The following is a 14,629-nucleotide window of genomic DNA, read 5'->3' on the forward strand; positions in this document are numbered from 1 at the left end:
TTCTGGGAGAAGAGGGTATGTTGTGAAGACTCTCATGGGAGCTAAGTTCCTTGAAGAAAGAATAGGTCATGCCCCTGGAGTTGGCTAAGTCCTGGGCATGGACAGGAGAAGAAGCCAAGTGAGGATTGGTAGATGGAAGGAGATGTTGAATTTGAGGGACACCCCCACCCTCTCAAACACCCTCTGATTGATGGGTCTTCCTGCCCCAGCTCTCCTGTCTCCTATACACCTGTCCTCACACCAATAAATCTAGCTCCTTCCCCCACCCAACCCCCACTTCCTTCCCCTGCCTCCACTGCCTCCCAACACCTGGGATCCCCCTTGACTCAAATATAGCCCCCTCTGGGGGAGGATCAGGAGACCCCAGGATGCCCTGTCCCTCACTCAGCCTGTGCTCTCCCACCTGCAGGGACCCGCAGTGCGGGTTATGCTGGGGGCTTGGATCATCGTGGACAATGGACAACCAGGGACAGCACCATGGAAAAATGGCAGGTGAGTCTTTTGTAGTATCTGCTGGGCTCCTATCTGGGGACTCTGGGAACCCAACCCTGGACTCCTACCTTCATGGTGGCTTGAGAAGCCTTCCCAGCCCAGCCCTGATGGCCACTTCCTGTAGGACGACCATGAAGAGGGGCTGGAGGACACTCTGGAACAGGAGGAATATGAGGACCCATATGTCCCCATGGTTCAGGTGGAGGAGCCAGTAGGTGAGCCCCATCTCTCTCGCTCTCTTCTCTCTCTCTTCTCTCTCTGTCTCTGTCTCTCTCTCTGGGATGAGCTGCTGAGCCCCAGACAGAGAGACAGTAGGGGAACTTGTCTTCCCCCTTCTCTACACCCCCTCCTCCCGCCAGCCCCAGGGCCAGTTCTCCCACAATCCTGGCTGATTGAAGGATAAACAGAGTTTTGTTTGAAATGATCACAGGAGGTGACTGGGGGTGGGGAGGGGGCAGGACTAGTCACCCATGGCGGGGCCCTTCGATTTGGGATAGGGCAGCCAGGCCTGTCTGTGACAAGGGCATGAGCCCACATGCCATCTGTGACCATCCAATGCTGACTTCTAGGCCAGGCACTGGGCCTATTCTAGGAACATCATTTCTGTTTGGGGGTCTAGAGGTCCTGAGAAATGAGGGGCTGTAGGGACCTTCAGGGAAGAAAGACATCAGGAAACCTTCCCGGCTCTGCCAAGGTCTCAGTTGGGGAGCCCCAGGGGGGCATCTGTTTACTGTCAACAGGACTTAAGTGCTGGCAATTGGTATTGAAGATAAGAGGCCCCTCTGGGAAATGAGGACTGGGAGTGGGGTGGGAGGTGGGCGTCAATATAAGGCAGAGCCCACCCTGGCTCCCAGAGCTCCACCAGGAGACGGGGAGAAGTACTGGGCTGGTGGGATTGCTGAGGCAGGGGAGAAGAAGGAAGGGAAGCTGATCCCAGAAGGTGCCAGAAGAAGGAGAAGATCCTAGGAGAATCCTGAGAAGTGCCATTCGGGACGCTCCACTTTGGAGGTGACCCTCTCTGTCACCACTGAAGATGACTCCCGGGGGTCTTCCACAATGCTTGGATGGGGCGTGAAAGAGGCAGGCTGCGCCAAGAACAGACACAGGGAGCCACAGACCATTGAGCAGCAGGAGTGGGGTGGAGTGCAGCGGGGTGCGGGCACCGGGGTCCTAGCCAGTGGCAACAGGAGGGAGTGGGGATCATCTCATGCTGCTCTTAGAAGCTTGCAATGGAGGGGCACCTGTGGAGTGGAGGAGGACCCTAAGGGAGGGATTACTGGGGGGCAACACTCACCCACTTTTGGGTTTCAGCTTACCCCACTGAGCCGACAGCCACAGACGAAGACACCGTAACACACCCAGACACCACACCACGCGCAGGCACCCACGAGGTGAGGACCCTTGGCATTCCCCGGTTCTCTTTTCTGTGCCGCCTGTGAACCTACCCTTCTACCAGGAGAAGGGAGGTGAAGAGGGATAGGCCCGGCTGCAGCACGGGAGATCCCCACAAGCAGGCAGGTCAGGGCAGGAGTGGACATCTCGGGAAATAGACCGAAGGGAAGAGGACACCCCTGTGGAGGGAGGAGACCTGGGTCTCTCTTCCACTGAGCAGGGAGCTCCCTGGGCAGAGATAAAGGGATTGCCAGAGGTCTGTGCTCTCGGGCCCTCTGGCCTTGGCTGGGCTGTCAGGTGCTTCCGAATTAAATACGTTCCCCCTCTGCCCAGGCCCTCCTGTCCCTGTGCATCCCCGCTGGGCATCAGACTGTCCAGCTGGTTAGGAAATTGGATCTACCCTCAGCTAGGCTCCTGGGAGCAGCCACTTGGCCCCAAGGAAACCCAAAGGCATGTCGAGCCCACTCAACAGTCTTGGAGGCAGGAGACCCACATGATAACCCCAAAGGCTCCCTTTTCTTTCTCCTCCCAGGTGTCCACTCTAGCATCCCTTTTGGTCCAGAGGTTCTCCAAGTGCCTCTGAAATAGGGTGAGGGAGCTGGGGAACAAAGCCAGAGTTGTGGGCTGTTCTCGCCCCGCCCCCCAACTCCCTACCTCCTCAACCCAGCCAGGCTGCTGCTTCCGCCAGTCCCCTCTGAGTTCTGGGTCTGCCCTGAGTGCTCCAGGACTCTGGGTCTCCTCCAAACATCTCTTGGAGCCTGTTTAATGCCCACCATGCTCCCCCCAGGGTCCCACCTTGGGGCCTGAGACACTGATTCAGGCTTGTGGGGCCGCAGATCTATGTGGAGTTGCACGAACTGGTGATGGATGAGAAGAACCAGGAGTTGCAGTGGATGGAGGCAGCGCACTGGGTGCGGCTGGAGGAGAACCTGGGGGAGGACGGGGTCTGGGGCCCCCCACACCTGTCCTACCTCACCTTCTGGAGCCTCCTGGAGCTGCAGAAAGCCTTCGTCAAGGGTGAGCCCTGCTGGTCCCCTCTGCAAGACCCGCACATAGGCGTGGTGGCAGGCAGGAAGGCCACCACCCAGCCATCCAGCTCACCCCTCCACCCCTCACAGGCACTGTCCTCCTGGATCTGCCAGAGACCTCCCTAGCGGGAGTGGCCAACCAGCTGCTGGATCAGTTTATCTACGAGGAGCAGATTCGGCCTCAGGACCGAGACCTCCTGCTCCGGGTCCTGCTGCTCAAGCACAGGTGCCCCTGCCTGCCAGGACCTGGACTCCACCTCCCCAGCCCACCTGCCCCAAGCTCTCCCTGGAGACCCGGGTGGTTCCTCCCCCACCAGACCAGGGCCCACTTTTCTTCCACGATGGCTCCTGCCTCTGACACCTCTTGAAGGGTGACCATGTCTCCACGTTCTCGGGAGTGCAGGCTCTCAAGGCCCCTCCCTCCCTCCAGGCTCCACCTTGTCATTCCAGACACAGACCATCCGCTTGCATCCATAATGTCCTTCCAAAGAAGGCTGATTGTCCCTCTGCCCCGGGGTCCCTCTAGTCTGGTCACTGGGAAGCCCCACCTGATCCCTCCTACCACTGGTCTCTGTGCTACTAACATCCCAGTCTGAACAGCTTCACTCAATCCAAGTCCCCTGTGTCCCGCAGCCACGCCGGAGACCTGGAGGCCCTGGGCGGTGTGAAGCCCGCGGTTCTGATGCGTTCCGGGGACCCCTCACAGCCTCTGCTCCCCCAGCAACCCTCATTAGAGACGCAGCTCTTCTGTAAACAGGTGAGGCTGTACCAGGGCTATGAGCAGAGCCAGAAAGCCACCAGCCTGAGATGAGGAGAGGGCTGGAAGCTCAGAGTGGCCAGACAACTCCCCTCACCACCCTCCTTCCACAGGGAGAGGGGGGCACAGAGGATTCACCATCTAGAATTCTGGAAAAGATTCCCCCAGATTCAGAGGCCACCCTGGTGCTAGTGGGTAAGCAGCTGGTGCCTCCCCTGATCCCCATAACCCCTCATGCCCCCGCTTCTGCCTCCTGTCCCGGCCCAGCCTCCCTCTCTGTCAGCACAGACCCAGCGGCCCCCCTCAGCCTGTCCTGGCCCCTTCCCCTCACAGGCCGAGCGGCGTTCCTGGAGCGCCCGGTACTGGGCTTCGTGCGGCTGCAGATGGCCACAGAGCTGGACGCTGTGGGGCTGCCTCTGCCTGTACGCTTCCTCTTCGTGTTGCTGGGACCCGAGGCCCCCAACACCGACTACACCCAGCTGGGTCGGGCTGTTGCCACCCTCATGTCGGAGCGGGTGAGGAGAGGCTGGCGAGGCCTGGGGGAGCCTGAGGGCTGGGTGGCAGCTGAGGTCACTCACTGGATAGGCACTTTAGTTTTGCTAGTCTGGCATGTTCAGTCTAACCTGGCTGCTTGGACCCTGTCTGGCCAGGGGTAGGTCGTCTGGGCTCGTGTGGTCTGGCCTAGCCCTGCCTCATGGGGCCTGGGTGAGGGCCACTCTGACCTGGTTCTACCCGGTTAGGTCTGGCCTGGTCTGGTCTACCCTACTGGGTTCCATCTGGTCTGCTCTAAGCTCCCCCTGATTTGTTTTAGTGCTTCTCCTTTCCCCGCTCAAGGGCCCATCTGCCTCTCCAAAACCCTTTTGTGGTGGGCACAGAAGTAAGGGGGTGGCAGGGCAGGCCATTCCTAGCAAGAGGGAGCTGGGTGAGAGGGTTCTGGCCCTGGAGGCCATGGATGTGGATGATTGGGTCCTCCGGGCTGGCAGGTCCAGGCAGTCCTGACCCCCTCTCTGGCCCGCAGGTGTTCCGCACTGATGCCTACCTGGCCCAGACCAAAGAGGAGCTAGTCCGCAACCTGGACTGCTTCCTGGACTGCAGCCTTGTGCTGCCGCCCTGCGAAGTCCCCTCAGAGCAGGCCCTGCTCAGTCTGGTGCCCGTCCAGAAGGAGCTGCTGCGGAGGCGTTACCTGCTCAGCCCCGCCAAGCCGGACCCCCACTTCTACAAGGGCCTAGGTACCTGCCCCTAAGCCCCCACAGATCCTTAGATACCTCAGCGCGGCCCCGTGAGCCCCTGCTTCCCTTCCTCCCATCCAACACCCCGGCGTCCCCTCTCTCTGTCCTCATGTCTCCCAGCCTTCTCGGCCACCCCATTCCCATCAGAAGATGCTATCCACAATTCCTCTCTCCCCATACCTCCTCCTGTGACCCCCTGTGACCATGGTCCTGTTGTTGACTACAGATTTGAATGGGGGACCCGGGGGCCCTGGTGAGTCCGACGACCCTCTGCAGCGGACAGGCCTACTCTTTGGGGGCCTGGTGCGTGACATTCGGCGCCGCTACCCCCTCTACTTGAGTGACATCACAGACGCGTTCAGCCCCCAGGTCCTGGCCGCTGTCATATTCATCTACTTTGCTGCCCTGTCACCTGCCATCACCTTCGGCGGCCTCCTGGGTCAGTGGCTCTGCATGACCCCTTAGCCCTCACCCCTGACCCTTTGGCCTCTGTGTCGGCCCTGCCTTCTGTTCCAAACTGACAGTCCAGACCCCTACAACAGCCTGTTTGGGAAATGCTCAATTGGACCTGGAAATGACCTCTTGACCTTGACCATTCTGTAACTTCTACCCACAGGAGAAAAGACCCAGAACCAGATGGGGGTGTCGGAGCTGCTCATCTCCACCGCGGTGCAGGGCATCCTCTTCTCCCTGCTCGGGGCTCAGCCCCTGCTTGTGGTTGGCTTCTCAGGACCCCTGCTTGTGTTTGAAGAAGCCTTTTTCTCGGTAGCTCTGTTCTGGCCCCACTCTGTCCGTGTAGCTGACCCCAGCCCCACCTGCCTGAGGCACGGTACTTGGGCCCACCTGCCTGACCCAGTCCTCTCTGACCCCCTTGCAGTTCTGCACTAGTAACAACCTGGAGTACATCGTGGGTCGTGTGTGGATCGGCTTCTGGCTCGTCCTGCTCGTGGTGCTTATGGTTGCTTTCGAGGGCAGCTTCCTAGTCCGCTTCATCTCCCGCTACACCCAAGAGATCTTTTCCTTCCTCATCTCCCTCATCTTCATCTATGAGACCTTCATCAAGCTGATCAAGGTGGGGGCCATGGGAGTGTTGACGTTGTGCGACTCTGTGCACACACCATGTGGCCGTGTGCGTCACTGCACAGGTGTCCTTATAGCATGTGTGTGGCTGTGTCTTCATCATGTGTAGCTATGATCACATTCACTGCAACACCTGCTGCCTGTGGGCTGGTACTCTGGCCATGACCATGCGGAGCACCTGCCTGAGGGGGCATCTCTGTGTGAGCATGTCCAGTGTGTATGTGAGACTGAACCCGGAAGACTGGGTTCATGGAGAGGTAGCAGGGGTCCCAGAGGCTCTGATGTCCCCCACACCCACTTGGGGACTCACCCTTAAGAACCCACAGGGCTGGGGTGCCTGGTTGGCTCAATCGGTTAAGCATCAGCCTTGGGCTTAGGTCATGATCCCAAGGTCCTGGGACTGAGCCCCACATCAGGCTCTCAGCTCAGTGGGAAGCCTACTTCTCTCTCCCCCTCTGTAGCTCCTCCTGTTTGCCTGTTCTCTCTCTCTCTCTCTCTCTCTCTGATAAATAAATACTATCCTTAAAAAAAAAAAAAAAAAAAAAAGAACCACAGGGCTTGTGGGTGGAGCACTCTGCCTCCTCAGCTCCACTACTTTAAACTACGCCTACCTCTGCATCTGCATTTTATATAGAGGGAGGGTGGACACTGCATGTCTGCCTCTGATTCTGTTAGTTGGTGGGGATTTCTGTTTCCAAGTCTTTGAAGCCCTTTTTAGGAGCCTCCTTGGCACTTGTTTCCCACCCACCAGCCTTCTCATGTCTCCCAGGTCCTGAGTGCTGACATGCACACACGTATACTCATTGCTGTCATGGTCTGCCCCACCCAAGCTGAGCCTGGTCTCCACTCCTGAAAACTAAGCTATAGAATCCCATTGTCTCTTTGTTTTCCTCTCAATAGAGGATGAAGATAAGTGAATGGATGGATGATAGATGGATGGATGGATGGATAGATAGATAATGATAGATGATGGACAGATTGATGGATGGATAATGGGGTAGATGGATGATAGGTGGATGGATAGGTGGATGGATGGATAGATGAATGGATGATGGATGATGGATGGATGGATGAATAGATGATGGACAAATTGATGGATGGATGGTGGGATAGATGGATGAGAGAGAATAGGATGCCTTTGTTTTCTGCTGCAGATCTTCCAGGACCATCCACTGCAGAGGTATTATGACTACAATATGACAATCATACCCAAACCTCAGGGTCCCCTGCCCAACACAGCCCTCCTCTCTCTTGTGCTTATGGCTGGCACCTTCTTCTTCGCCATGATGCTGCGCAAGTTCAAGAACAGCTCCTACTTCCCTGGCAAGGTCAGCACACACATCCCAGCCCCGCCCTTGGCTACACTGCCTTATCCCCATCCAAAGCACTTCTCCAGGTTCCTCAGTGCCATTAGCTCCCCTCCTTTCCCTATTCCAAGCCTCCCTGACCCCTTTCTCATTTAGGCTTTCACTCTTCAGGCAAGCCCACCACCCTTTCTCAGCATGTCCTGGCTGAGAACCTAGTGGGGAGCTGGGAAGAGTTCTTAGAAAGGGGTGGAGCAGCCGTGGGGCAAGTGGTGGGGCTGGGCCAGGGGAAGAAAAAAAGGAGGCAGGTGCATTGAGATGTAGGACAGGGCAGTAGGTGTTGATGGATCCCCTGGGAAGAGCAAGGATGAAGAAGGATGAAGAAGAGTTGGATGAAGAGGGAGCAGGAGTGGGGGCAAGTGGGAAGTAAGAGGTGGGGAAACAACTGGGCACTGACCTGATTTCTCTGCTTGCCCTCAGCTGCGACGGGTCATTGGGGACTTCGGGGTTCCCATCTCCATTCTGATCATGGTCATGGTGGATTTTTTCATCACGGACACCTACACCCAGGTGACACTCTCCTCCCACTGTCAGCTCATTCTCCCAATATGCCCCCTCCCAAGAACAGCTTTCCCAAACCTGAAGCCAGCTAGAACTACCCTTACTCATTCCTGCCTCCCCTGAGAGCCCCAAGATCTTCCCACAGCCTAACAGGACACCTCTGGCTGAAGCAAGGGCCTGGGAAAGATTGCCTTTTACCAAGGCAGTAGGAAAGAATCTGCTTTGGAGCCAGGGAGATCTGAGTATGAATCTCAGTTCCCCCACCAAATAGCTGTGCAAAGCAAAGCAAACTACACAACCTCTCTGATCCTGTTTCCTCATCTATAAAGTGGGGAATGAGAAGATGTTTGTAAAGGGCTTAGTGCAGTGACTGGGTACAACGTAGGTGCTCAATATAAATAAGTCCCCAAATGCTCAGGACCCTGGCTCCCTGCCCCTGCCTCCCTTCCTCTACCCCAATGTTCTCACCAGCATTCCCCTCTCACAGAAACTCAGTGTGCCTAGAGGCCTTTCAGTGTCCAACGCCTCAGCCCGGGGCTGGGTCATCCACCCACTGGGCTTGTATTCGCCTTTCCCCATCTGGATGATGTTTGCCTCTGTCCTGCCTGCCCTGCTGGTCTTCATCCTCATCTTCCTGGAGTCCCAGATCACCACGTAAGGGCAGAGCTGGGCCTGGGAGGGTCTGAGGCAGGGAAAGGGACAGGCTCCAGGCAGGCATGACACCAAGGACTGAGCTCTAGTTCCAGTGGAACCTGTGGCCCTCCTGATGAGCAGGAGTGATGGATGGGTAGGGGCAGGTGCAGGTTTTGTGGGACCTGACATGGTATAATTTGGGGAGGCCTTTTTGAGACAAAGAAGACAAAATGAGAACTACAAAATGAGATGGCACAACCCGGAAGGGACCTTCACCAGTGAGGCTCCCAGAAGCTCACCTTCATTGGCTTCAGCGTAAATCTGCCTGTGGACGGGCATTCTAGGTGCTGCTATCTTAGGATACTTGCACTCTTAGAGTCTGGATTCTCAAGATGGGATGGGAGGAGGGGAGTGAGGAATTCTAAGGGAGATGAGCACAGCAGGATAAACTAAGATACAGAGGGACCCAAGTATGGAGAAGAAAGGAGGGGGCCAGGAGGGTGGGGATGACGGAGAACGTTGCTTACCCCTGACCTCCCACACCACCTCCAGGCTCATTATCAGCAAACCAGAGCGCAAGATGGTCAAGGGCTCTGGCTTCCACCTGGACCTGCTGCTGGTCATAGGCATGGGCGGTGTGGCTGCCCTCTTTGGGATGCCCTGGCTCAGTGCCACCACCGTTCGTTCAGTCACCCACGCCAATGCGCTCACTGTCATGGGCAAGGCGAACATCCCGGGAGCTGCCCCCCAGATTCAGGAGGTCAAGGAGCAGCGGATCAGTGGGCTTCTGGTCGCTGTGCTCGTGGGTGAGTAGGGGCTGGCCGCACTCCCTACCACCCTCTGGCCTTGCTCCCAGCCCCCAGCCCCTGCCCCTTAGGATCCAGTGCCTTCTGCAGCCCTGTCCACCCCACAGCCTGGTCTCCCCACATGCCCCCTGCCCATGTCTCCCCAGGGTCACCTATCCACGTGAGGAAGTTCTGGAGGAAATGCCCAAGGCCCAAGGCACTGAGATAGACATCTGAGCAGAGGAGGAAGCATGGGGGCGGGGGGGGGGATATGTGTGTGTGTGTATGGGGGGGTGCTCCATACTGAGACCTTCTCTAGATAGGACCCAGTATTCAGAGCTTTACCCAACAGAAGCTCAGTGAACATTGGGTCCCAGCCCTGCTCCGCTGCTAACTCAGTATCCTTCCTCCTCCTGGGCCTCAGTTTCTCTGTCTGTACCATGAGAGGGTTCATTAGATGCCTCTGAGGTCTCTCTGGCTTGGCTGCTTTATGACTGATGCCAAGGGCAGTGCTCCGGGCATAATCTGGGGTGGGAGAGGAGAAGACAGGATCACTGGGGTTGATCCAAGTTCTGGAGCAGCTGAGAGTCCAGCTAGGCTCAGCGTGGGCAGCGCCACAGTCACTGGTGGAGTTGCCAGGGAAGCTTCTTAAAGGAGGCAAAGTTGATGTTAGTTGGAGGAGGGTTAGGGTTTGGATAGGTGGAGGGGGATGGAGGTGTTCTGGGCTGGGGCATGGAGAAGTAGGGCTTCTCCAACATCCGTGAACCCCTGAGGCTAAAGGAGTAGGCTTTAATCTTTCAAAGGCAAAAGTTTGACTCCCAGATCTGCTGCTCTGTAGCTGTGTGGCCTTAGGCAAGTTGGTTCACCTTTCTGAGTGTTTCCTCATCTGAAAAATGAGGGTATTACCTATTAAGAGAATCCACAGAAAGGGCTTCCTAGGGTCCCTGTAATTTCATTCCCCAGCCCCCGATGCTGTCAGCCCTCTGGGCCCCGGGCACTGAGAGTGCATGGTTCTCCCTGCAGGCGTGTCCATCCTCATGGGGCCCATCCTGTCCCTCATCCCCCTGGCTGTGCTGTTTGGCATCTTCCTCTACATGGGGGTCACGTCCCTCAGCGGCATCCAGTTATTTGACCGCGTCTTGCTTCTCTTCAAGCCGCCCAAGTACCACCCGGATGTGCCCTACGTCAAGCGGGTACAGAGCCGTCCTGGCTGCTCAGCCCAGAGCGTGGTGGGGGTTGCTGGGTGCCAGGGCTGGGCAGGCAGTAACGGCAGCCTCCACCTGCAGGTAAAGACCTGGCGCATGCACTTATTCACGGTCATCCAGATCATCTGCCTGGCAGTGCTGTGGACAATGAAAACCTTCCCGACCACCTCCCTGACCCTGCCCTTCATCCTCATCCTCACTGTGCCTCTGCGCCGCCTCTTGCTGCCACTCATCTTCAGGAAGCTGGAGCTCCAGTGTGTGAGTGGCTGCTCCCCACCCCTACCCTGCATGCCCGGGGCAGGAGGGACTGTGAGGAGAGGACAGAGGCTGGAGGCAGGGCTCCCAGAGCTGGGGGACAGGGAGGGATCCTCCCAGGGGCTGGAAGAATAGGAGGGGTGGGTCTGGAAACAAAGGAAGGCGGTAGAGCGAGGTAGTGAAGATCTGGGTCCGGGGCCCTCATCCAAATTTGGCACTGCCTCGCCCTGGTGTCCGACCTGGAGCAGGTGGCCTCCTTCCTTTATGCCCTGGGTTTGCTCACCTGTGCAGGGAACGGTAAGGACAGGGATGGAGAGACGGTTAAGAAGCACGCAGGGTGTGCACCACATGAGCTGTTCTGACCACTGAGCAGCTCTCCATGTGGTCTTTTTTTTTTTAAGATTTTTTAAAATGTATTTATTCATGAGAGACAGAGAGAGAGAGAGGGAGAGAGAGAGAGAGAGAGAGAGAGGCAGAGACACAGGCAGAGGGAGAAGCAGGCTCCATGCAGGGAACCTGATGTGGGATTGATCCCAGGTCTCCAGGATCACGCCCTGGGCGAAAGGCAGCGCTAAACTGCTGAGCCACCCGGGCTGCCCTCCATGTGGTCTTCCAAGTCATCTTGGACAGAGTTGCTCCACTAATAAAATTCTTCCACGACGTGACAGTCACTGTGGGGTTGCCCTAGTGAACAGGGCACCCTCTGGAGGCCCTCCCCTGCCGGGGTGCCAGATCCCCAGGGGTTCCTCACCCTTTTGGAAACAACTCATGTAAACCAAACCTAGGGGTTGAGGGGGGAGGACGTGACTTGTCCAATCCAGATAGAGTCATGCCCTCTCCTCACTCCAGAGGTGCTCTCAGCACTGGAGTGAGCGCTCATCGGCCCCATCCCTCCCCCAAACCTTACCCCCTCTCTTTCCTCCTCTACCCTCCAGCTGGATGCTGACGATGCCAAGCCGACCTTCAATGAAGAGGAAGGTCAGGATGAATACAATGAGGTGCACATGCCCGTGTGAGGGGAAGGTGTGAGCCTCAGAGCCCCCTCCACCCTCCCACTTCCCCACTCTCCCAGGAAAAGCAGAAGTTTATGGGTATCTCATCGACTCTCAGATCCCTCCTGGGGTAGCATCTGGAGCCCTGGGGTTGTGGGTGGCGGATGGAAGGGGTGTCCAGGCAACCTTCCACGAGGGATAAACCAAGTTTTATGGCTGGAGATGGTCAGTAGGGTCCACACTGTGGGGAATTTACTGTTAGTCCCTCCCGCTGCCACTCTGCCACGTGAAGCTCCCGAATTGAAGGACTTGGAGCCCAGTCAACCTCTTCACAGCACAGATGGGGCAGTAGCTAGGGAGGTAGAGGAGGTGGGGTTCAAGTTCTTGCATGCTATTTGACCTTGGGCAAGCCCCTTGACTTCTCCAGCCTCTGCTTCCTCTTCTGTAAAATGGGTATATTTATAATAATACCCATGTTACAGAATGGTTACTGAGGACCAAAGATAAATGTGAAAAGGGGGCCTTGACAGCTTTGAAAGGGCTATCATACGGTAGTCGCCATGCTTCTTCAGGTCGGCTCAGGGTCACACACCTCCTGAGCCATACAGCTGGGATTTGAACCAGGTCTTCTGACTCTGAGGCGGGAGCCCTATGCTCTACCTCAGTCACCTACCTTCCCATGCCTAGAGATGCTGACTCCCTGCTGACTGCTCCCCTCCCCTCTCTGTTCCCACCCCCACCCAGGGACCCTCTTCTCTGGGGCAGAGGGAGGTGTCCTGGTGAGGACAAGGTGTGGGTGAGGATACAATCAGGGCTGGGACTCAGGACTCCACAGTGCTCACTCCTTCCTGCCATGCTCACACTCATTCACACACTCATTCCACAAACATTTACAGAGGGCCCCAGACCCCGCAGATACAGAGGCACCTGAGATAAGATGGGGGGTGGGAGGGCAATGTACAGTCTGTTTTAGATTTGGGGGGGGGAAGTGGGGGGGAGGAAGTTTGTAATTTATTGTGTATTTTGTAAGAGCTCTCATTGTACCTCAGCTTCGCATAAATGCCCAGGCCTCCAGTTTGAGACGCACTGTCCAAAGTCTCACCCCGGCTGAATCTTGGGGAGAACCCTGATTTGACCAACTAGGGTAAAAGCCAGTGGGTTCTGTAGAATATGGGCATAATCTTTTTTGTTTTTTTTTCTTTTTTACAAAACAAAAATATAAAGAGCTGAGAGAACTGGAAGTGGTGAGAAATGGTTGAAATGGAGAACCGGGGCACCAGGCGGGAGGCCCTCAGGGCAGCCTGAGTGCTGACAGCCGCTCCTCACCACTTCACTGGCTTGTGCCTCAGATTCCTTGTCAGGGAAATGGGGACGATAATGGTACCTACCTTGTAGGATTGTTGTAAGGACTAAATGAGACCATGCATGTAAAACACGTGCTTTAGCACAGCCTGATGTCAGGCCTCAGAGGAAGTGCTCCATCAATGTTAGCTGCTGGTGTGGTTATCCTCACTGGGAAAGCCCTGCCCTCCCTCCTCCTGCTCCTTGAACACTGCTAAGGAAAGTGGAAAGAAAGTCACCCACTCTGCTAGCACCCTTCCCCGTGATGCTTGGTTATAGGTTTTGCCAATAAATGCGTCTGTGATGGAGTGACTGCCTTGCTGGAATCTCCCTTCCAGATTCAGGGGTGCCACAGGGTCTTGTCTTGATCAGACCCAGTGGACACAGTATGCATGGTGGGGTGCTGGTGCCAGGGTTTTAACCCCAGGGTGGTGGCAAGGAAAGCCAGGCAGTGGTGCTGGGGGCAGGGACAGAACTGGAACCCCCAAGAGTCCTAAGGCGGACACTGGTTGCCAGTGAGAAAGTGGGAGAGCAAGGAAGACATGTTTACACTCTGGACATCCTTCTTCTTCAGAATAAACAAGGCCCATAGGAGCGAGGAGGGGGGCTGTGAGTTGGCCTTGCTCCCTGCCCCCTGTACTGGGGGCCCCGGGGGTCCTCTGGGCCAATCAGCCCCTTGGCCTGCTTGCATCAAGCTGGGCAGCACCTGAGGCGGATCACCAGGGAGGGAATGTGGTTTGCCCTCAGTTCCACTAGAGCCGCATCTCCCGACCAGCTTTTCCACTAGCCCTCACTCTGGTCCCCGTGGAGGGCCAGCTGCCTCCAGCATTTCTAGGGGGCTGATGAGCCAGGGCTCACTCGCCCTGGAGAGAGGCTGCCAGAACATAACCCCTCCCCACCCTTCTCAGCCTTCCAGCAAGAGGTCAGTGCAGGGCTGGGCCGCCTGGCTTCCTTCCCTGCATCTATATTTATTTGTGGCCTATCCCCAGCTGACCCCGCCCGGGCTGCCCAGGGCAGCCGCCAAGGGGCCAGAGAGTTACCTTGGCCCCGGGGAAAGCCGTCCAGCTGTCTACCTCCTACGCACACGCACGGCAGCTTCGTGTCCCCACAGCAATTGGCCTGTCCTCAGTGTTTGCCAGAACCTCATTGGCCACCTTGAGCTGCGAAGGCATTAGGGAAGTGTGGAGTCTATAGAAAACAATCCCATGACTTCCTGCCTGTCAGAGGCCTCACTCCCCTTGCATTTCCTGCTCCCCCTACAGATGCCCTGCCCCACTCTCTCTGCCGCCCCCCACATTTCCTCTAAGAGCTGTCCTTCCGTCCCATGCCAACCTCCCAATACTTACATACTTCCCTCAAAATCTCTGCAGTTCTAAATCCTGCCCACCCATTCAACCTCGTTTTTATAAAAGATTGATTTATTTATTTGAGAGAGAGAGCACACATGAGTTAGGGGAGGGTCAGAGGGAGAGAGAGAGAATCTCAAGCAGACTCCCCACTGAGCATGGAAGAGCTGACAAGGGGCTCAATCCCAAGACCCTGAGATCACAACTCTAGGTGAAATCAAGAGTCCAG

At 56.6% G+C, this 14,629-nt stretch overlaps 1 protein-coding gene across 1 annotated transcript; it reads left to right on the plus strand.

Annotated features, from left to right (window-relative positions):
* Window positions 1-392: 392 nt before the first annotated feature.
* SLC4A1 (solute carrier family 4 member 1) lies at window positions 393-11,828 on the plus strand. The gene is given in 20 exon segments (NM_001048031.1): window positions 393-466; window positions 468-492; window positions 617-707; window positions 1,804-1,883; window positions 2,721-2,901; window positions 3,003-3,138; window positions 3,546-3,669; window positions 3,783-3,864; window positions 4,003-4,184; window positions 4,688-4,898; window positions 5,125-5,337; window positions 5,515-5,663; window positions 5,776-5,970; window positions 7,133-7,306; window positions 7,763-7,852; window positions 8,331-8,497; window positions 9,029-9,282; window positions 10,285-10,454; window positions 10,548-10,724; window positions 11,657-11,828. Coding segments are annotated over 20 exon segments (2,793 nt in total). The 5' UTR covers window positions 393-455; the 3' UTR covers window positions 11,738-11,828.
* The last annotated feature ends 2,801 nt before the right edge of the window (window positions 11,829-14,629 follow it).

The sequence above is a fragment of the Canis lupus genome, chromosome 9, assembly GCF_011100685.1.
Source record: "Canis lupus familiaris isolate Mischka breed German Shepherd chromosome 9, alternate assembly UU_Cfam_GSD_1.0, whole genome shotgun sequence".
NCBI classification, from domain to species: Eukaryota; Metazoa; Chordata; class Mammalia; order Carnivora; family Canidae; genus Canis; species Canis lupus.